Source organism: Netta rufina, assembly GCF_964035555.1.
Source record: "Netta rufina genome assembly, chromosome: 1".
Classification (NCBI taxonomy): Eukaryota; Metazoa; Chordata; class Aves; order Anseriformes; family Anatidae; genus Netta; species Netta rufina.
In genome coordinates, this window is record NC_140123.1 from 70,064,350 (window position 1) to 70,087,419 (window position 23,070).

General features: G+C 39.8%; 1 protein-coding gene across 1 annotated transcript in view; it reads right to left on the bottom strand.

Annotated features, from left to right (window-relative positions):
* OCA2 (OCA2 melanosomal transmembrane protein) overlaps window positions 1-23,070 on the bottom strand; it is a gene marked incomplete at its 3' end in the record, with an annotated part of 212,861 nt that overhangs the window by 53,336 nt on the left and 136,455 nt on the right. The window contains exons 19-21 of the mRNA XM_084297206.1: window positions 17,786-17,913; window positions 12,861-12,920; window positions 12,269-12,373 (exon numbers count right to left, since the gene is read on the bottom strand). Coding sequence (XP_084153332.1) covers window positions 12,269-12,373; window positions 12,861-12,920; window positions 17,786-17,913 — 293 coding nt within the window. The remainder of the gene's footprint in view (window positions 1-12,268; window positions 12,374-12,860; window positions 12,921-17,785; window positions 17,914-23,070) is intronic.

A 23,070-nucleotide genomic window follows, 5' to 3' on the forward strand; every position in this document is an offset into this window, starting at 1 on the left:
TCAATATTGGAATGAAAATCGTAATGTCTTTTCAGGAAGATAGCATTAATTTCTTATAGCCTTTATTTCAACAGTCTTAGCAAGAGAAATCTTAGCAAAAAAAGTCTGGAAAATTTGATATTGAACCACATTTCACCCTACATTACTGCTTGATTGGCAGAATTTAAATAAAATGAGTGACATAGCTCAAGACAGCAGAGCCAAATCACCCCCCTTACCCATTCTATATGACTCACTATCTCATCTTACTATCTATATGACTTCAGCCTGAAGAAGAGAAGACTGAGGGGAGACCTCATCGTGGTCTACATCTTCCTCACAAGGTGGGGCAGGTGTTGATCTCCTCTCTCTGGTGATCAGTGATAGGACCTGAGAAAAAGGCTTGAAGCTGAGAAAGAGGTGGTTCAGGCTTTGTCTTAGGAAAAGGTTCTTCACTGAGAGGATGGCTGAGCACTGGAACAAGTTCCCCAGGGCAATGGTCACAGCACTGAGCCTGCTGTGTTCAAGTGTTTGGACAATGCTCTCAGACACATGGTCTGATTTCTTGGGTGGTCCTTTTGGGACCCAGGAGTTGGACTTGATGATCCTTGTGGATCTCTTCCAACTTGGGATATTCTGTGATTCTATGATTCTGTGTCTCCGAGTACTAAAACATCAAAACATAACTATAAGAAATAATAAGCGTACCTGGAAAAAGGAGGGTGTCCTCAAAGACTTGATATAGAGAGGTACTAGTCATTAATCTCTATTGTATACAGGACATTAAATTTGTTATAGAGAGAGAATAAAAGCTGATGCACAAACAACACAACTATTTAATGATGCTGGCACATTTGTCTATATAGTTATCCTAGTCAAAATCAACCCTTGTGAACAAAATTTTTTTTTACTGTATACATTTTGGAAATACATAGTGTGTGTTACAAACATTAAAAGACCAAAAATGCAAATGTATATATATTCTAATATTTCATGCTCATTTTAATCTTGAATAGTTCTGAAAGCTTTTAAAAAATGAGTTGGGTTTTATTACTCTTATACAATTGCCCACCTTCCCTAGAAAATATACCATGTATTAACAATTAATAATATTAGGAATATATTGAATCCAAATATATAATTCTGCAGGACAGCATATTTCTTCTCATTCCTCTCTGCTCTTCATCATCCTGAAAATTTAAGCAAGATTTAAGCATCCACAAATAGAGGAAGCTTAATTTTTACTTTAAATTAATGCTTTGGAAAATAGAAAACTGGAAGATTTTAGACTAGAATTATATATGTAAATTACTACCAAGCTAAATTTTATAAAATACTGTAATTTTTCTCAATAGAGTCCTTGCATTTATATTGTGGTAGGCAATCCCTTTTTTTGAAAGAGAATATTGGGGGTCAGAATTGAATGTCTCAATTCTGTTTTTCAGAGGGGATCTATTCAACCCCTCACAAGCCTTTTTCCTTCCAGTTTTCCTGGGATGAAAGTGGAACAGAGGGCCTCCAGCATTTTGCTTTCACATTTATTTTGATACATAAACTTTGGAAGCAAATGTGTGACCAAACAGTTAACATTTTCACACCTTGCTGCCACAGACTCTTTTCCATGACTCCTGATTACCAAAGAGCAAGTTGAATCAAGACCTTTATTCTATCAACCTATTTTTATGACAAAGCTTGCTCGTGAGCGTGACATTTAACTAGTCAAGATCAAGAAGTAAGAGCTCTTTTGAACCTTTGAAGACTCTCTTCTGAAATACAAGCAGAGATGATGATTTAGCTTAACTAGCTGAACCCTAGATATGTAGGGAGGAAACCGAAGAGGAGAGACAGTGCTGCTCTGTCAGTGAGAGATGCCTCTTGGGGTGGAAGAAGATTCATAAGCAACAGCAGGGTAAGCCCCCTCTGCTTTCCAAAAATATTTGTAAAAGTAATCACGCATCCCCATCATGCAAGCAGGGTAACTTAGCCGCTCATTCATGTTTTTCCCATATTTATGCAGCACAAGAGAAGTCATCAGGTCATATTGCCCATCTTGTCTATTTGTGCAACATGACAGTAAAGCAGCAATTTACATCTTTATTTTAGGAATTCATTGCTGTTCTACAATATGGGTTTTCACAGCACACACTTTGCTAAGAACCGCATGTGGTAAAGATATTTTCTATGAAAACTGCAGAGAATGTACATTAATAGAATAAAAGCTATTTCTAGTTTCCCAAACTGTTGATGATTGGTCTGTCTCTGCAGACTGTGAGGGTACAGTCTTACACATTAATTGAACATTGAAATGAAGAACATAGAAAACTCCAGTAGGGCAGAAGGGAAAGAAGATCCAAAAATAAAAGTGGCACTAAGAACATGAGATACTGATGAAATATTCAGTAGTGCAAATGAAGACTGATAGTTTTAGGGGTAAGAAGTAGTTGGCCAAAATTTATCTGATTTCTAACAAAGACCTGTCAGAGACTAAGTCACCTTGCCAGCCAGGTGGCTAATGGAAATTGCTTGTTACAATGTATTGAGGAAATAGTATTTAGACTCAGCTAAAACAAAGATTTACTATGGCTATATTTTTAGTTCCGATAATAAAAGAAAAACATAAACAGATGGCTCCAGCATATGCAGCTGATAAAACATGTCAATTAAATTAAAGAGCGTGCTGGTAATAAAATCATGTCACCTAACATTCTAAGGGCAGAAATGCACGGCTATTTAAATGACAATACTAGGAAAATACAGGTCTTAAAAATGAGTAAGACTACCTATTAAGGAACGTCATTGTGAGTTTAGTCTGTTCAAAAGGGAAGAAAAATATCAGCGGATTAATAGAATGACACACAGAGCATCACTACGTGATTCACCACATTTGTTCTTCAGACAAAGAAAGCTGGATATCCAACATGAAAAAAATAAAAATAAAAATCCTCTCCATTCTGGAAAATAAAATGCATAAGACTTAATAACTAAGCTCCTGCTTTTTTAAGTCTTTATGGACAGACTTTTGTGGGTTGTTTTTAAGCAATTCACAGATAAGTTTACATCTAGTAGGTTTGAAACTGGCAACATAGACCTTTGCATAGAGTTCATGGATTTTCCCACAAAGTACATATTGAATTCAAAATATTTTGCCAGGGTAGATTTTTTAAATATTGACAAAAAAAAAAATATTGATTTTAATATGTGTGGGCAGCTATCACAGGTGCCAGGCATGTTTATGCAACTAAATACAATAAACAGTCACCCTGATAAACATTTTAATTAGGGAGCTGGGCCTTCACTTTCCAATGCATTAAAAGTAGGGAAAAATCTTCTGGTTACAGTTCAACAACTCAGTTTCAATCTCTTCATCTTGTTCTGGGGCAGTTCATGACCTTTGCATTCATGGCAAATTATATGAAACAAGCAAATGGAATATGGTCTGAATACTGCTGCTTTATCTTTCTGTGGGTGCAAAGATTTATTTTAGTTTAGCACAGAATTTCACCAAAACATAAACAGTTAAGAGTAATCAAACTATGATGAGCTAAGTCACTTCAGAAACCCAGTCCACTCTTTCAAGTACACAATTAACTTCATAAAGCGTCCTCTCTAGTATGAAATCTTCCTCACCAACAACAAGGGGCAGTGGGGAAAGTAAAGCTAAATGACAATGAAATGGCAAAGTTTGTAAGCCTGAAGGCAGCAAGGAAGGAGCACAGCAAGCTCACTACTCTGGACTTGAGGAGAGCAGACTTCAGCCTCTTCAGGGATCTGCTTGGTAGAGTACCATGGGACAAAGCCCTGGCGAGAAGAGGGGACCAAGAAAGCTGGTTACTATTCAAGGATCACCTCCTCCAAGCTCAGGAGTGATGCATCCCAACAAGAGGAAGTCAGGCAAAAACTCCAGGAGGCCTGCATGGATGAACAAGAAGCTCCTTAAACTCAAGCAGAAAAAAGGGTGGAAGGGCGGTCAGAGCTCAGAACATAGCAGAGGGTGGAAGAAAGGACAGGTAGCCTGGGAGAAATACAGAGAAATCATCTGAGCAGCCAGGGATCAGGTTAGGAAAGCTAAAGCCCTATTAGAATTACATTTGTACAGGGACATCAAGAGCAACAAGAAAAGTTTCCATATGTTGGTGGTAAAAGGAAGACTAGGGAAATTGTGGGCCCTGTCCAGAAGGAAAGAGGAGACCTGGTTACCTGGGACACAGAGAAGGCCAAGGTACTCAATGACTTATCCGCATCAGTCTTCACCAAGTGTTCTAGACAAACAGCCCATGTCACAGAAGGCAAAGGCAGGGACTGGGAGAATGAAAATCCATCTACTGTAGGAGAAGATCAGGTCTGAGACCATCTAAGGAATCTAAAGGTGCACAAGCCCATTGGACCAGAGAAGATGCATCTGCAGGTCCTAAGGGAATTGGTGGATGAAGTTAAGTCAAAGTCCATCATGTTTGAGAAGTTGTGGCAATCCAGTGAAGTTCCAGATGACTGGAAGAGGGGAAACATAACCCCATTTTTAAAAAGGGAAAAAAGGAAAATGTTGGAAAATAAGGAGGAGACTGGTGACAGCCAACATGGTTTCACTAAGGGCAGATCATGCCTGACAAATATGGTGGCCTTCAACAATGGAGTTACAGCACTGATGGATAGAGAAAGAGCAACTGATGCAATCTACCTGGACTTATGCAAAGCATTTGACACTGTCCCCCATGATATCCTTGTCTCTAAATTGGAGACATAGGTTTGACATATGGAACACTCACTAGGTAAGGAATTGGCTGAATGGTTGCACTCAAAGAGTTGCAGTCAGCATCTCTTGTGGAGATCAGTGACGAGTGGTGTTCCTTGAGGGTCAGTATTGGGACCAGCACTTTTTAACATCTTTGTCAGTGACATGGACAGTAGGATTTAGCACACCCTCTGAATGTTTGCCAGTTACACCAGGATGTGTAGAGTGGTCAACACACTGGAGAGAAGGGATGCCATCCAGAGGGACCTGCACAGGCTTGAGAGGTGGGCCTGTGCAAACCTGATGGAGTACAACAAGGCCAAGTGCAAGGTCCTGCATCTGGGCTGGGGCAATCCCAAGCACAAATACAGGCTGGGTGAAGAATGGGTTGAGAACCGCCCTGAGGAGAAGGACCTGGGGGTGTTAATTGATGAGAAGCTTGACGTGAGCTGGCAGTGTGCTCTTGCCACCCAGAAAGCCAATTGTATCCTGAGGTGTATCAAAACATGCATGACCAGCAGATCAAGGGAAGTGGTTTTCCCCCCTTGCATTGCAGACCCCACCTGGAGTACTGCATTCAGCTCTGGGGCACCCAATGTAGGAAGGACATGGACCTATTAGAGCATGTCCAGAGGAGGGCCACAAGGATAATCAGAGGTCTGGAGCACCTCTCCTACACAGACTGGCTGAGAGAGCTGGGGTCATTCAGCCTGGAGAAGACAAGGCCCTGGGGAGACCTTATAGTGGCCTTCCAGTACCTAAAGAGGGCCTATAGGAAAGGTGGGAAGTATAGTGACAGGACAAGGTGTAATGGCTTTAAAATAAAAGTGCGTAGATTTGAATTACATATAAAGAAGAAATTCTTTACTATGAGGGTGATGAGGCACTAGAATAGGTTGCTCAGAGAGATTGTAGATGCCCAATCCCTGGAGGTGTTCAAGGCCAGGTTGCGTGGGATTTTGAGCAACATGGCCTAGTGGGAGGTGTCCTTGCCCATGGCAGGATGGGGTGGAATTAAATGGTCTTTAAGGTCCCTTCCAATCCAAACCATTCTGTAATTCTATGATTCTATGATAAAATACTTGCTATGTTCTGAGCTCTGTACAGAATACAGTTTCACTGCCTCTATATCGTTGGGTTAGAAACTGGCTGGATAGCCGGGCCCAAAGAGTCGTGGTAAATGGAGTCAAATCCAGTTGGAGGCCAGTCACTAGTGGCGTTCCCCAGGGCTCGGAGCTGGGGCCGGTCCTCTTTAATATCTTCATCGATGATCTGGATGAGGGCATTGAGTGCACCCTCAGTAAGTTTGCAGATGACACCAAGTTAGGTGCCTGTATCGATCTGCTCGAGGGTAGCAAGGCTGTGCAGGAGGATCTGGATAGGCTGCACTGATGGGCTGAGGTCAACTGTATGAAGTTCAATAAGGCCAAGTGCCGGGTCCTGCACCTGGGGCACAATAACCCCAAGCAGAGCTACAGGCTGGGAGATGAGTGGTTGGAGAGCTCCCAGGCAGAGAAGGACCTGGGAGTGATGGTTGATAGTCAGCTGAATATGAGCCAGCAGTGTGCTCAGGTGGCCAAGAAGGCCAACAGCATCCTGGCTTGTATCAGAAACAGTGTGACCAGCAGGGCTAGGGAGGTGATCGTCCCCCTGTACTCAGCTCTGGTGAGGCCGCACCTCGAGTACTGTGTTCAGTTTTGGGCCCCTCACTACAAGAAGGACATTGAGGTGCTTGCGCGAGTCCAGAGAAGGGTGACGAAGCTGGTGAGGGGCCTGGAGAACAAGTCCTACGAGGAGTGGCTGAGGGAGCTGGGCTTGTTCAGCCTGGAGAAAAGGAGGCTCAGGGGCGACCTTATCGCTCTCTACAGGTACCTTAAAGGAGGTTGTAGAGAGGTGGGGGTTGGTCTATTCTCCCACGTGCCTGGTGACAGGACGAGGGGGAATGGGCTTAAGTTGCGCCAGGGGAGTTTTAGGTTGGATCTTAGGAAGAACTTCTTTACCGAAAGGGTTGTTAGACATTGGAACAGGCTGCTCAGGGAAGTGGTGGAGTCACCATCCCTGGAGGTCTTTAAAAGACATTTAGATGTAGAGCTTAGGGATATGGTTTTGTGGGGACTGCTAGCGTTAGGTCAGAGGTTGGACTCGATGATCTTGAGGTCTCTTCCAACCTAGAAATTCCGTGATTCCGTGATATATATGAATTCCATGCGGTATGACAATTTTGAAGGGGATGTTGGACCAGATTTACTATTGTCTAGAGCAAAGAAGAATTTGAACAGTTTTGCCCTGTTGCACTGAAAAAATAGGGTAAGATACATCAGGATAAGACACTTCAAATAATAAACTAATTCTGTTTCTATTTTTTTTGGATTTTTTTTATAGAGCAGAATGCTAGAGAGGTGCTGAAAAATATCAACATGTAATAGATGCTTAAATACATTAATATTTTGCACCATACAACATTTCTATCTTAAAACAACTAAAAAAAATAGATTTTATTCTTAAGATTGCAGATAATTTATTGTGCTTATGTTTTAGGAGAAACAGGAATCCTAACTTCTCTACATAGATAATTAACAAGCCTTGAAAATGCTTACATTTTCTTATAGGAAACAATTTTTGAAATCTGTTTTCATTACTTCAATTCATAAAACAGGTTGTTTCCTTGAATTCTTAGTTGTGCTGTCTCAGATACATTCATGTTTTAATTAGTTATTTTCAGTAATGATCAACAGTTTCCACATTTCACATCCTATTAAGGTAATAAACGGACAGCTATAAAATTTAATACTGTGAAATTTGACACTTAAAATGGACCAGTCAGCTTTATCCAAAATCAGACAAAATGAATTTTTTCATCTATGTTTCCATTCATTAGCCATCCAGAGTTTTTTCATTTTTCTTTACACAAAGCAAGTCATTATAAATCTAATTATCCCACTGTACAAACAAAAAAGCTGAAGTGAAAATCTGGACTGCCACACTTCAAAGTTTTTTATTTGGTTGGTTGGTTGCTTGCTTGTTTTTTACTGAAACAGCATCATATTTACAGACCTCTCTGTATTTTTTTCTCTTTTTGTTTAACACAACTATGCCCCTTAGAAGTCAAGCTGCAGGCCTTCTTACATGCTACATGTAGAGTGGAATTCTTCCATTTCTCAGGCACATCTGTTGCCAAAACACTTTACGTAACAACTTCTATGTTAGCAAGTAATGCATGTAATAGGAGAAGGTCAGGAGACTGAAAGAGCTGGAGCTGAGACTACTCTCATCTACATTGCCTCCAGTCTATGGGGGCTTTCTCTGAATTAGATATATAGTCTGAATTTACAGTATGGCACAGGGCTAAATGCATCCTGTGAGTATATGGTTTCAAATTTTCTGCAGGAAAAGTAACACATAAACACATCTGCGTCTATAGGGCCTTCCAAAAATCACCACAGTATCTTTCTGTGTCTTACACAAATGATGTTAAGATGCCACTTCCCCATCACAGTCACCGCACATTGGAGACCCTTACTCCTGTCTGTTTTCACACCATGTCTGAGTTGCTGTACAAGAGTCTGTAGCCCATCTTACCCCTCTGCTCCAAGTCTGGACAGCACATGCTACACCTTGTTGTGGGGGGTGAGTGGAAGACCTCATACAACAGCTGCAGAGGCAGTGTTGGGGACATTTCATGGATGAACTGATGCTTGTCTCCTTGCACCTCCTCACCCATGAAGAAAAGCAGGTTTGTGACTTTTTGGGTGCCCTTGCCATTGCAATGGTTGTGCCCACAGTCAGCTAGAGGTTTGTGGCCAGAAGAGCTGAGACTGTAAGACTGTCATCCATGGAATATAGAAAACAAGCACCGGATACACTCCTTTTGAATACAGAAGAGATAGAGCTGGGGCCCTTAACTGTGAGCTGTCACCAAGCCTTTCACTGTCTTTGAACGATATTTCAGGAATCTTTATCTATGTACAAGTCAAACAGCCTGTCACCCCGTGAGCCCGGTTTCCCCTTACTCCTACTGGTCAGTTGCTAATCAGTTTGGGATGGGTAAATTCAATACTGGAAGAGACCTCTGATGCCATCCTCCAAATACTCTTTGCTCAGTCAGTCCACACAGCTGATATTTATGAAAACCACACAGATATACAGATTTTGGGCATCTGTAGGTTCAAAAAACTGGAGGAAATTGATGGCCCCTCATTCCTACCCATTATAAGGTCCATTAAGGCTATGACTGCAAAATTCACAAGACCAATTTCCCCATTGTCTTGCAGATACATTGTTCACCACTGAAGGAGATTTATGGACGTCTTGGAGGGCTTCACTGGAGAGAGTCAGTTTTTCTGTGTCTTTTATATTCTCTGTCATCTACCTGGACTTGTCATCTACCTGGAATTCTGTAAGGCCTTTGGCAAGGTCCCACATGATATCCTGGTCTCCAGATTGGAGAGAGAGGGTGGACCATTCAGTAGATAAGGAGTAGGCTTGAAGGTCACACCCAGAGAGTGGTGGTCAATGGCTCTATGTCCAAGTGGAGGCTGGTGACAAGTGGTGTACCTCAGGGGTCTGTCTTGGGACCAGAACTGTTTAATACCTTTATCAGTGACATAGACAATGTATCGAGTGCACCGTCAGCAAATTTACGGATGACACGAAGCTAAGTGATGAGGTTGATACAACAGAAGGAAGGCGTGCCATACAAAGGGACCCACTCAAGCTTGAGAAGTGGGCCCATGTGAAACTAATGAGGTTCAACAAGTCAAAGTGCAAGGTGCTGCACCAGGGCTGGGGCAATCCCAGAAATGAGTAAAGACTGGGTAAAGGACTCATTGAGAGCAGCCCTGCAGAGAAGGACTTGAAGTTTCTGGTGGACAAAAGGCTTGACATGAGCTAGCAGTGTATGCTTGCAGCCCAGAAGGCCAACTGTATCCTGGGCTGCATCACCAGAGGACTGTCTAGCAGGGCGAGTGAGGGGATTGTGCCCCTCTGCTCTGCCCTTGTGAGGCCCCACTTGGAGTCCTGCATCCAAGTGTGGGGCCCCCAGCACATGAAGGATGTGGGGCTGTTAGAGTAGGTCCAGAGGAGGGCCATTAATATGATCAGAGGTCTAGAGCACCTCTCCTATGAAGAAAGGCTGAGAGAGCTGGGGCTGTTCAGCCTATAGAAAAGAAAGCTCCGAGGTGACCTCTTTACAACATTTCAGGACTTACAGGAGACTAATAAAAAAGATGAAGATTGACTCTGCTCTGTCAGATAATAACAGGATGAGAAGGAATGGTTTTAAACTAAAAGAGGGGAGATTTTGATTTGAGGTTAGGAGGAAATTATTCATTCAGAAAGTAGTGAGGTTGCCCAGAGAAGCTGTGGATGCCCCATCCCTGGAGGTGTTCAAGACCAGGTTGGATGAGGCCCTGGGCAACCTGACCTAGGGGGTTGCATTGCTCAGGAGGCATGGAACTAGATGATCTATGACGTCTCTTCCAACCCAAGCCATTCTATGATTCTATGACTATAAAGGTTTGGACTCAGCCATGAAGCTGACAGCTTTTGCCAGAAGAGGGCAGGATCATTCAAGGTTATACCATAGCAGATCTTCCATATTCCTATATTCTACAGTAGGTGAAACCAAACTTATATCCATGCATATGCCAATATGATCCTCTGGTTCTGACGGTCAACTTGGGGTTGACCTCCAAGCTTTTATTCCCCCTGGGTAACAGTGTGAAAGTGTGAATGAACTATGTGGCTGAATGACTGAATTAGCTGTGTGGAAGACTACCTGCTCTTCATAGTTGCAGGTTGATTCTGTAAATAAACAAGTCAATAAATAAAAGGTCTTCTGAGAAATACTGGTTGCACTGTGTATACTACATGCACACACACACTGTACCCATTTAGATAAAAGATAATCTACAAAGGATATGGGTTCAAAACATGTAATACTCCACATCTGGAGTTTATAACTTTGACATGAGTGCTGTTAAATATCCTTCCAAAAGCAATTATTGTTGTTTCATCAGTAGGAACTAAGTGCCAAAGAGACAAAAAAAAAAATAATATTAACTGAAAACACGTACAATCTTACATAAAAAAAAAAAAAAAAAAAAAAAAAAAAAAAAAACTGTGACTTAGTTTTTCAGGAATTTTGTGATGAAGAATAACAAAGACCAAAGTCCTAGTTCATTCTTTGAGCTAGCCAATGCTAGGTCTTGGCTTCAGTCTGCCATATACAGGAATTTCATAACACCTCAGCTGTTGACAGCTTTTGCATAGATGAAAATATACCTGCATTTTTCTTCCTTCCTTCCTTCCCTCTCCACCTATTTTCCAAGAAAATAGGTTGCAACAGCCTTAGGTTTGGCCCAGAATAGAATGGAAAAGATATGTATTTGAAATTTCTAAAATGTTGCCAGGAATCATTTCTTGTCTGCCTGTATTTACATCCCTCAAAGATTCAAAAGCCATGGTCTACAACCCAAAAGATTCCTGTGTTTCAGTACCATTCCACAAAACACACAGTCTTTAAAAGAGGTTTGCTTTCAAAATCTCTAAAAGTCCTTTTGGTCTATGTGCATAGAGATGCTTTTTGTTATTATTCAAAACCAATTTTTATAGACTAGCTGGATATGAGGTAAAACCTTCTAAGTTAAGATTTTTGCATTATTGCTTAATTGTCCTTAAGTGTTTGCTGGGAGGTGATTCATCCTGAACCAGCCTTTGCCTTCTACATATTGCTTGCAGTCTGTTGTTAAATCAATATTATTCCACAGGAAACACCATGGTGATCAGACCAAAATACCATATTAGCATATAATTATAGAATAGTTGCAAATCCATCCAACCTGTCATATGCCCTGTAGGAAGCGTCTTAACTCTTGACTCAAGCTAAGGGTGCACATGGCCACCCAATGACAATGGCAGAAAAAAAAGCACCAAAAAATTCTGAATTTTTGTTACATGCTGTAACAGTGAATCATTCCTATGGCATAATTAAGGAATTACTGCACTTTAAATACAGGTCTTGATTGAATAAATCTATCTGACCATGCCCTAATTTGTTATAATTTGATACTTTTCTGATATTTAGGATCAGCTGCTGAAAACAATTTTTATATTTAATATTATTTGCTGTTTTTTGAATTAATAACTTATGGAAGTTATAAAAGGTTATAAAAGTATTTTAAAAAATTGCATAACTACATGGCAAATAGAGAGAAAACACCGACAGAAGTAGACGGATAATGACAGTTTCCATCCAGAAAGATTATTTTACTTTTCAGCTATCTATTTTGATATAACAAGGAAAGTGCAAAAACGCAGCTAAAACAGTGCACTAGTTCAATAGACGACTACAAATGCAACTACTAGTTCAACAGACAACTGCAGCAATGGCCAGCCAGACATCTAAAGAACATGAGTAAGTTTGTAATAATGATGGAGTCTCAGGTAATAAAGTAAATTACAACATAGCAGAGGTCAAAAAAAAAGCAAATTGTAACCAGCAGGCTCAGCTCCCTTCCCAGCACCAGGAGGAGGAAACGTCAAACCTGTATCGACTCCTACCATCGTAGCTGTGAACGGAATATTGTCAATCACAGACGAGGCCAAAGCAGACACCCAGAGCACTAAAATGATGGCTACCACCAAGCGCTGATCTTCAGGAACAACCTGGAATTGAAAGAGTTACAACTTTGATGAGATCAGTATTGCTCTGTCCCCCTAACGGCACAATCACACAGGGTCTTCATGGTTTTAGTTTATCAACATTTTTTATTTCTTCAGGCTCTCAGATAGAATAATAATATACTCAAATATAAGATATATAATATAAAGATAGAATAATAAATACTCAAATTAACTGTGTAACTGCAAATTTTCCCCTTTTACTCTTTATATTTGTTTGCACCTTGGGATTTTTTGTTTATTAGGCTGTAAAAAAAAAAGGCTTCCTTTTTGCACTTATAGCAACATTTCTTCTGCCCATAGATACACACTGAATGTCATCCACCCAAAAGTATGACATACCTTCTCAATATTACTGATGTAGAAATATAATATTTAACATAAAATTCCAAAATAAAAATATTATTTAGCATTTTATTAGCATACCACTGTTTTCCTTACCTGAAAAACACTGTCAATGTTTTAAACATACCTTTATTAACAAAGCTGTCTGCTCCCCTATGTAGTCTATTAAATGCAAATGAGCCAAAGCCTAAAAAAAGACAAAGATATCAGCTAGTGAAGCCACATTTTTTCAGTAGATGTAAGCATACACAATTCATTTCTATTCACAAGATCTTGAAATTCATCTCTTGCAGCTTTTACAGCAACTTTGCAGTTGGTGGAAAGAACAGACAGAAATGGTAGCTGTATTTGCAGAAGTGGGCTGGTTGTAGTGGATAGACTAGTGGGATTGCTTCAAGAGCCTGGGGCAAAGGCATCAGAGAATGGCTGAAATGTCAAGATTACATTCTTCAGTGAACAAGTTTTCCTGAATACCTGAGGACAACTGACTTTTATTCAGTGGCCCCAAAACCTTGGACATAACCACAATGTAGACCGAAGTGTATCATATTTAAAAAGGTCAGGCATCTTGTGTTCAGGCCTATGTGAAGGAAAATAGAAAACAAAATATATTTTTCTGTTAAACAGCTGCATCGCACCTGTAAAAACTAACACTACCCATCTGCTAAAACCAGGCCAGAGGCTTTGGGTGAATGAAAATTGGCACAGAGGCAGCAGAACCTATAAGACAGGAAAAGCAGCTCCCCAATGCCCACATCAAGCATCCAGCCTGAGAAGGAGAGCCCTGTAACCACTGGGCCAGGGGACAACCTGCTCCACAGTGCCCTGTCCTCCCTGTGGGAACTATTCTCATTTGTGCGGGATACCTGGGTAGTACCCCAGACAGCCATGGTTACTACCAGGCATGAAAAGACATAGCAAGACTCCAGCCCAGTGGTTCTGGTTCTGTTCTCTCCTTGGGCAGATAGGAGTGAAAGGCAAACTGAGTCCTCACACCAGAAGTATGATCTATTCCTTCAAAACACAAGGTAAGGGGGTAAATTTATCTCAGAAGGGACTTTAATTTACATTGATTTTGTTTTACTTTCTTACAAGAATTCGTAATGAAGCACTATTTCCAGGCTGAATGAGGTATATCTATTTTTTTGACTTTTCAGTATCTCGGGGCAGAAAATTGCATCATTTTTGGTGCAGCCCAGACCAAGGTGGTTAGTCTACTTTCCATTTTCCTGCCATGACAATGAATCAGTTAGATGCAACACTGTGCAGCCTGAGAGCATCACCACACAGAGATGCAGAAGTCAGCATTCACATGGCATGATGCTGTGCAACCTGCACAGCGGGCAGTCAGACAGAGCTCTTCAGAGACATCACTGCGGGGAAAAAAACAGCATTGAACTCACACACTGTCAAATCCCATGACAGAGACAGACAAAGATCCTAATAGGTACCGAGTAGTATGGCACAGTAGACATAGTAATGACAGAGTGACAGCGGGGCTGACATTGAGACCAGCAATTCCTCAGCTGGGCAGCAGTGTGTAATTGTTTGGGTACCACCAGCAGCACAGGGCAGCAGCACCCACATGCTGCAGGAGCACCAATACCATGGCTGGGCTGGTAGTTTTCCACTCGCCACATGAGTAAAAGATGCATAGGTAAAGGCAGGTCAGCTGTATCTCATAAAAGACAGGATGTCTCACTCAGAAGTTCTAAGTGAACACCATCCCATTGAGAAGGAAAACAAGGAGGAGAGCAGAGCCAGTAGTGCCACATATTAAATATGACCCAGAGACTGTATTTACTTTTAACAACTCGTCTCATGGGAAGGTACATCTACATTTAAAAATGCTGCATTCAGAAAACAGATGATAAAGCTTTAAGATGCATACACATACCCTTTACATTAAAAAATAAGGACATTTTTCATGGCTTTAACAAATAAATTTTTATATTCTTAAGTTACTATTTTGATTCTAAGCTACCTGTGTCACCCCTTAGATCAGATTGTCCAGAGCCTCATCCAGCCTGGTCTTGAACACCTCCAGGGATGGGGCATCCACAGCTTCTCTGAGCAACCCGTTTCAGTGCCTCACTTCCTCCTAACATCTAATCTAAATTTCCCCTCTTTTTATCTTAATACTATTCCCCCTTGTCTTATCATTGCCTGCCTGATCAAAAAGTTACTCTCCATTTTTTTTGTAAGACCCCTTTAAAAATCTAAAGGCTGCAGTTAGGTCACCTTCAGCCTTCTCTTCTCCAGGCTGAATAGCCCCAGCTCTCTCAGCCTTTCTCCATAGGAGAGGTGCTTCAAACCTCTGGTCATATGCGTGGCCTCTTCCGGACCCTTTCTAACAGCCCCACATCCTTCTTGTGCTGGGGGCCCCAGACCTGGATGCAGCACTCCAAGTGGGGCCTCACAAGGGCAGAGCAGAGGGGCACAATCCCCTCACTCACCCTGCTAGACAGTCCTCTGGTGATGCAGCCCAGGATACAGTTGGCCTTCTGGGCTGCAAGTGTGCAATGCTGGCTCATGTCAAGCTTTTTGTCTAGCAGAACCCTCAAGTCCTTCTCTGCAGGGTTGCTCTCAATGAGTTCTCCACCCATATTAACTCAATATTTATCAAAGTGATTTTTAAAATGTATGTAAAAGCAGTAATATTGTCTTTTTTTTTTCTTTTCTGCAATTGCTTTGTGTTCACACCTTAAAATAAACTTCTCACATAGTCGTCAGCAAGCAGTGCTAAGTGTTACATTTGGTTAACAGTGCTGCCTTGTTATTTAATTATCCATCAACACAACGTATTTCTTTTCAGTATCACCCAAAATTTCTTCTGGAATCCAGACATGGTACTACAGAAGATATGTTCAGGAAAGAGGAAAGTGAGTAAAGGATGGGAATGAGGGAAGTGAGTAACAGATATGCACATTGCTCCTTCAAGAGAGTCAGTCTGCAGGTAGCTCATCATGTTGGATATGATGACAGTGTTAATCATGCAACCAACTTTAAGATGTCTATAATATCCAGACTTATTGCCTGCAAGCATGTAACTGAAAGGCAGCAATTAGTACCATGCCACTGGCTTCCCCAGGATGTAAACTGCACAGAGGGTCTCCTGGATCTTCCTGTGTCCTGAGAGGAATGAGCATTACTGCACTAATTGGTGCCTTCCAGCATATGATTTCCAGTTTGACAGCTCAAGATTAGAGCTTTACTGCAGAAAAAAAAAAAATCATGTAACATTTTAGACTGAACTTTATGCACACAAATTTGCATCAAACCCTTTTATGGGCAGTATGTCATGATGACTGCTGTCAATATACTGTCTCCCACTTTTTCTCTTGACTCCCAGGATAAGTGCCTTTCATGACTATAAATTGCTGTTATACTAAAGAGCCAGGAAATTTTTTCTTTCATTAGCAAACTATTCACTGGTGACCTGAGAAACCATAAAAGTGAAGAACTGAAATTCAGTGAATTATAGCAGTCATATCTGAAGTCTGGCAGTAAATGGCAAATAACTTCCTGTGTGTTTTACTATGTTATTGTACAGTCAGACTGCACTCAAATCAAAACTGTTCAATTCAAGCTAAAACAATAAATACGTCAGGGAATGCAACTAATAGACTGTTACAGCAGCAGCTAACAAAATAAAAATGGCTTCAGTATGGATTCCCTATGAGAGCTAGAAAACACAAGGATATATAGAACCTGATAACACAGAACTAAAAATTGCCTGTGCTAATAAGTGTGCAATACATCAGTATTTCCTTGATGAATTTTAGACCTACTAGGTCTCAAACAAGCTTCCTAATGATAATCAGAGTGCCTATTCATCTTTTCAGAGGTGACCAGATTTTAACTTCCAGTTTGGAATTAATTAGATTTAGTTGAGTTATTCAATGCTTGTATTTGCTTCAAATTTATTCCCTTTTTTTTTTTTTTTTCCTTAATAAATTGTTTTTTTATAGATCCCAATTTACAAAGTCTGTGTTTTTTCCAATACTGTAGTGTATAGTAGGGGCAAAGCTGTGCAAGATAATTTGTTATTCCAGGCTTTTCCCAGACTGCTCACAAAGACAATTCACTACCCAGTGATTATTCTTGTTTTATCAATCATGTTTCTACAACTTAACAACATCATTTAAATGGAAAAAGTAACAACTAAGAAATACCAAATATTTTAGGAAATGCACAGACACCTTATTGACATACAAATATGGATATTCATACAAAGATTTCTCCAAACATTTGGAGTAAAACTAAATCCACTAAATCAAATACATCAAACAGTAAAACAAAGAATCAAAAACATCAACTGGTAAATATAAATATATTGTATTATATTATTGTATTGTATTATTGTATTATTTTAAATTTATATAATGTAATGTAAAAATATAAAAATTAAAAATAATATTAATTATAAATATTAAAAAAGGAGTATAAAACATGGATGGATCAAAAAGACTATTAGAACAGACAAATACACAAAAATGACACAATGAGATATCCAGACAGCTCAAGTAAAAAATCTTTTGCAATTACAACTGGAAACTGAAACTCAGTGATATTATCCCTTCAAACCATCCTCCCATGAAAGCTCTCAGGCCATTTGGTAACCAGCATGTAGCTGACAGTATTAGAAGCAGTTTTCAGCTATGGTCTATTCTTGCTCTTTTATTTTTTCTATTGCTTGTCTAAAGAATTTCAAAATAAATACATAAATATATATATAAACTACCTGAATGAATGGAGCAGAGACAAACCTGGGAACAAAAATTCCACTTATGGAAAATGATTGTGTTGGATGTGCACAGCAAATGCAGCAGAAGGAGAGTAGGACCAAGCTTACAGTGAAAAATTAGTCAAAAATATCTGGCTTCTACCACTCCACCGTTTCACTCCATACTACTGTGACTGCATTCAATTTTCATTTTGTTAGCAGAATTGAATCTGCAAGACATCTTTGGCTGGCAACATACATGTCCTCAAAATTCACGTTTTAAGTTGGTTCTATCTGCTCAGGCTTTAGAAATCACAAAATCTTACCTCCATGAGAACAAACAATGCTGCAAAGAAAAGAAGGGTTGCCCATTCCACTCGGTTTAATATCATCTCAAAGTCATGGATGTCTGCTAGCACTAGCAGCCAAATTGCTCCCAAAATGGCAATCCAGCCTGCATTAGAAAAAGAGAGAGCACATTGGGAAAAGAGAGAACAATACTTCACACTTCACACATTATGTACTAGTAATGTGAAAGTTATGGTATTGCATTTTTCAGTTAAAGGTTTTTGCCACACTTTCACTCTGACTCTTTAAAAGGAGAAATTCAAAAGTACTCCAGGAAGAATGTTTTGTGCTTTCTAATTTATATCTATATCTATATCTAATCTATATCTATACATACACATAGGAAAAAAAAATTCCATATGAGGGCCAGGCTGCTAGCAGCTTTCTACTAGGGCCAGAAAGGAGAAAGAAATACAAGAGTCTGCAAGCATAATTAAGAAAGGAAAGAAGGTGTGTCTGGGTTACCCAAAAATAAACAAAAAAGCAAACAGACAAACAAAAACACAAACAAAGCAAAACAAAAATAGTGACTTTTAATCACAAAGAAAATTTTATGTGGTTAGGAGATGGTTGGAAGGACTCTGCAGCCCCCTGAAAGGCTGGCTGCAGCCACAGGGCATTGAAGACTCACAGGCTAAATGTGCTGGCAGATAATCTCAGGATGTGTAATGATCTTTGAAACAGGAGAACATCTTTAAACAGCAAAATAGACTCTCTGCAAACAGGATCCCTCTATACACCATGATGTTTTAAGACACATTTTGGTAGATGACTAAGAGAAAATGCAGATGAAATGCACAGTCAGACAGAGAATATAAGCAGTGAATCTCTTGTCCAAGCAAGACTCGCTTTTGCCCTGCACAGCTGAAGGTCTTTCTGAAGCTGTTTAATTCTTCTGGCACATTTATCTTTAACAGTAGAATGGGATTTCAGACCAAAAAAAAAAAAAAAAAACCCACACAGATTTTGTTGGCATTTTTTTCCTCAGGATGATGTTCTCTTTTCTTTCTTCTTCTCTACTTTTTCTTAAATAGCAGATTTTTTATTTTTTTTTAATGCGTAGAACTGAAATACATAATTTAGGATTTTTTAATGGCACGGAAATAAAGCATCCCACCTCTTCAAGTAATTTCTCTCTTTGTTGTGATTCTTTCAGATACCTAATGCTATCTCATATATTCACTGTAGAAAAATGATGGATTCAAAAAAACTGCAGAACAAGTGAGGAAGAAAGAAGAATAACAATCTTGAGTGGGGAAAAAAAAAAAAAAAACTTTAAATCACAAAGTTATAATCAAAGACCAAATGTGAATAGGCCCCTGCTGCAAAGCAGGTAGATGAATAAAGTGAGCCTTCAAGAACCACAGCTGTAAGAAAATTCAAGAATAGAAGACATTCATAAAAGTTTAGGCCATTTGACTTGCAGCTTATGCACATGGGTTTGTTTTTCTCTTAGGTTAAAGAAAGAAAGGGATCCAAAATCATTCAACAGATTAAAACTAAGATCAACCAATATTCTATTTAAATTCCATGTAAATACAAAAGAATAAAGAGACCAAAGGTTCTGCCTCATCACAAAGCTGTAAACATTATTTTTTTAATTTTTTTCCTCCAAGTGCCACTTTCTCCTCTGTGCAGCTCTACTCTTGATTTCCCTAAAGTGGCTTCTGACCTCAGCATGACCAAAAACATGCTTTCCAGCATTATGAACAATTTTTCCTTTCCCCAGCTTCTCCCCATGATCCTTCTTGACACCACTGATCACTTTGGTTCTGCTGATTCCTTGATAAGCAACTCTCATGAGAACTTTTCTTAGCCTGGTGTGAAGCTAATCTAGAGCAAAATGCAGGGAAATCCTTGTAAGGAAACAGATATAAGGACTAGGAAATCTAATGGTTTACCAGCAGAAAGACCTCCATACAAACAAAGCCAAAACTAAATAAGGCTGAAAACTCTGAAGGAAGTTTATATCTGGAATTTTGTAGCTTCAGCTCCTATATTGTTTCCTGATAGAGATTTTGAGTAAAATCTCAACTGAGTGCCTCACTGGTCCCAAAAAACATGTCTCACAACTATCTCTGCTCATCACCAGTGCTACCATGCTGGAAACTGAGCAAATCTAGTCCCTGCTTTGCTCACAGTGATCTAAGTCATCCTCAGTCAAAAGTAGCTCATACATGAACATTACACTGCAAGAGAGGAGGAGAGCAAAAACCAGCACAAAAGAGAGCAGGGTGGGGACAGCCCAGATGGTCCATCTCAGAAGTCTCTTAGCAGTGAAGTCAACCCACACTCAGGGCATGCAGGCTCTAAAAGCAAACTCTCATTTGGCCATCCTCTACCCTACTGAGTATGAAACATGGCACAGGCAGGGTCAAATCCACCCCACATCATTGACGCAGGCAGATAGATACCAAGTGGTAGAAAAGGTCTGGTTCATCTGTATCAGGAGGAAAGCTGGATGTGGCGTACTGGGGTAAAGGATACATAACATGCCTTTGCATTTGATAAAGTCTTTATCTTCACAAAGGTTGGTGGGGTGTTTGGTTGGTTTGTTTTAGCAATGAAAAAAGTACTGTGTCATAATCATCTCAGCCATCCAAATTTTACAAGGGGCTTATCAGCCACATTCCTGATTTGTGTAAAAGACCCTGTTTCGTAGCTCCAGGTACCCACAATCTTGCTTTTCTTCTTTCTGCAAATTCATTGTGCTCTGCTAAGCAGCTAGCAAATTTTCTCGTGAAGAATGGAATTTTTACCAACTGTTGGGAAGAGGCTCCTGGACTGACCTAGGAGTGGTAATACTCTGTACTGCTCAAGGTAAATGCTGGATTGTGGCATAAGCTGAAAATGGGTACAGCTTTTTTGCTCTCCTGGCCCTGGATATGCACATAGCCTGAATACTGAAATGGTGAAGCTCATACAGAAGATCTTCCAGGAAAATGTTTTGAAAATCTTAGATAGTCTTATTCTTACCAAAGGCAAATCAGACTGAAGAAACAGTTATAAATTGCTTTAGGAGTTTCCAAAATAGCAAAAGAAAGTAAGTAGGGAACTGTCAGTTCCTGACATCTACCACATTTTTTGCTATCGTTATTGAATTGCTTTCTGCCTTTCCCTAAAGCAAGGTGGATCTATCCATGCAAATGTAATAGTTATTTTCTCTGAGCACAAAGAAAATGGTATGGACTTGGACTGGCTAATTTCAAATCTTAGCTATTCTCCAAATTCCAGCAAAAAACACTGGGCCTTAAATGCAGATTATTGCAATTTGTATTAGAGGGACACTTCAATGGAAGCAGATGGGTACAGATCTGGAGCTTAAAAGCAGAATTTTACTGCTATTTTGTACAGCTGTAAGTGACAACATTAGGTACAATGAAGTGAAGGATTAAAGAACAGAGACTTCTATGCAATTCTGGAATAATCTGTGATAAAAGCTGGGATTATTTCTACACCCCTACCAAAAACAAATCAGTTTGAGCATGGTAGATGGAGATAATCACTTGCTAAAACTAATGAAATATGAGTTGCACGAGAGGTGGACCGAGCCAAGCATTTTGTTGCAACATGGGTTTTAGCAGCACGCATTAGCTCTATGCACACAGCTTGGCATGAGAACAGTGCCCTTCGTTATGATAGTGTTCACAGGGAATACAAATGGGTAGGGGATGTGTCCTCCTGCAGTACTCCAGCAAGTACAGATCTCGAGAATTGAAGATGTCACCTACTTATTGCAGTCTACTTGCACAGTCTTTACAGAGTGTATTTGTTGTTTTTTTTTTGTTGTTGTAACTGCAAAGAGAAGAGATAGCTACCCATCTCTCAGAGGATGAACACAGGTTGGGAGCAAAGAAAAGGGGAGAGGAAGGAGGGAGTCTCTCAAGGAGTTTTGGAGGACTTCCTGTAAGATCTTGAGGTTTGACTTCAAGCACCCTGCAACTGGGCAAGAGTAACATCTTCTAGTGCCTGAAGACCACAGTAGTCAGTATGGGCTGTAACTGCTTGATTGATTGTTCTCTGCCACGCTGCTTGTCAAAGTCAACTACATCTGTACAGATATTATGTAGCCACTTGCCTCTCTAAATGGGCAGGTTTCCCGAGTCTTTTCTAAGTAATGTTCTTGCTAATGACATTCATGACAGCGTTTTATATATTTGGGTGTCTTTGCATTTGCTCTGGATTCAATTTGAAACATTCCTTCATTTTCAAAGAACTGAAAGTCCCAGGGTGCATTAAAGACTGTCATCTCTGTTTCTTTATTTTCTAGCTTACTGGGCCACAAAAGGTAGCCAGGAAGAAGAAAAATATAAATAATTTCAAAAAATAACTTCTCATTACTACAGTGAAAGCAAAGCCCACTTGTATTTCCCAAAACCACTTCTTTTACTGCCTTTCAGTGCTTCTGTTTCACAACAATTGGTGTTCTGGAAATATAATGTTGAGAGAAACTGAATCTAAATTCCATTTCTGCACTCACACAGCACCTGTTGAAGACAGAGACAGTTTCTATTTATTTTAGGGAAAATAAAATGATTTTTTATTATAAAATGCACTTTGCAAATTTATAATGCATTCTTCACAGAAAAGATTCCTGTGTCTTGTCAGAAACCAGGAAAATGGCACAGGAGAAATAGCTTGAGTGCTTTGCTTTTCTGATTCACTTTACCCAGTAGGGAAAACCACATTTGGAACAATAAATAGCTTATGATGAGCAGAATACAACTGCAATCCATCTTAAAAAAAATAAAATAAATAAATAAAAAATACAAAAATAAAAACTTATTTTGAAATAATCAAGCAGAAGAAGTAGAGAACAGAAAACAATCTAATAGAATCCAAAAGAAGACTAGGATATGTGGGAGGAAGATAGGTGAAAGAGAAAGAAATGAAAGGATGAAAATACTGTGTAATCTACAGGCTTTTCAAATGCTCATTAAGCAAAATTTGTATTCCTTAGTAAAGGTAATTTTGTCTGACCTACTAGCAGTTGAAAAGCATAATAAGCTTCCTCATAACAATGTGAACATGTAGATACTGTATGTTTCCTTTACGTGCATAGAATTTGAAATAATTTACTTCTATATGAAGACTGATAGTGCATTCTCTCTTCTGGAAACTGAAATGGCGCTTGAGATGTTTACCCAGAAAGCCGATGCCAGGATAACCCTACACCACCTCAGTACTGGCCTGGACAAAACAGAGGGCTGCTCAAGAAAGACAGGTGCAAGGTACTACAATTAGGCAGGAAGATTTTAAACTA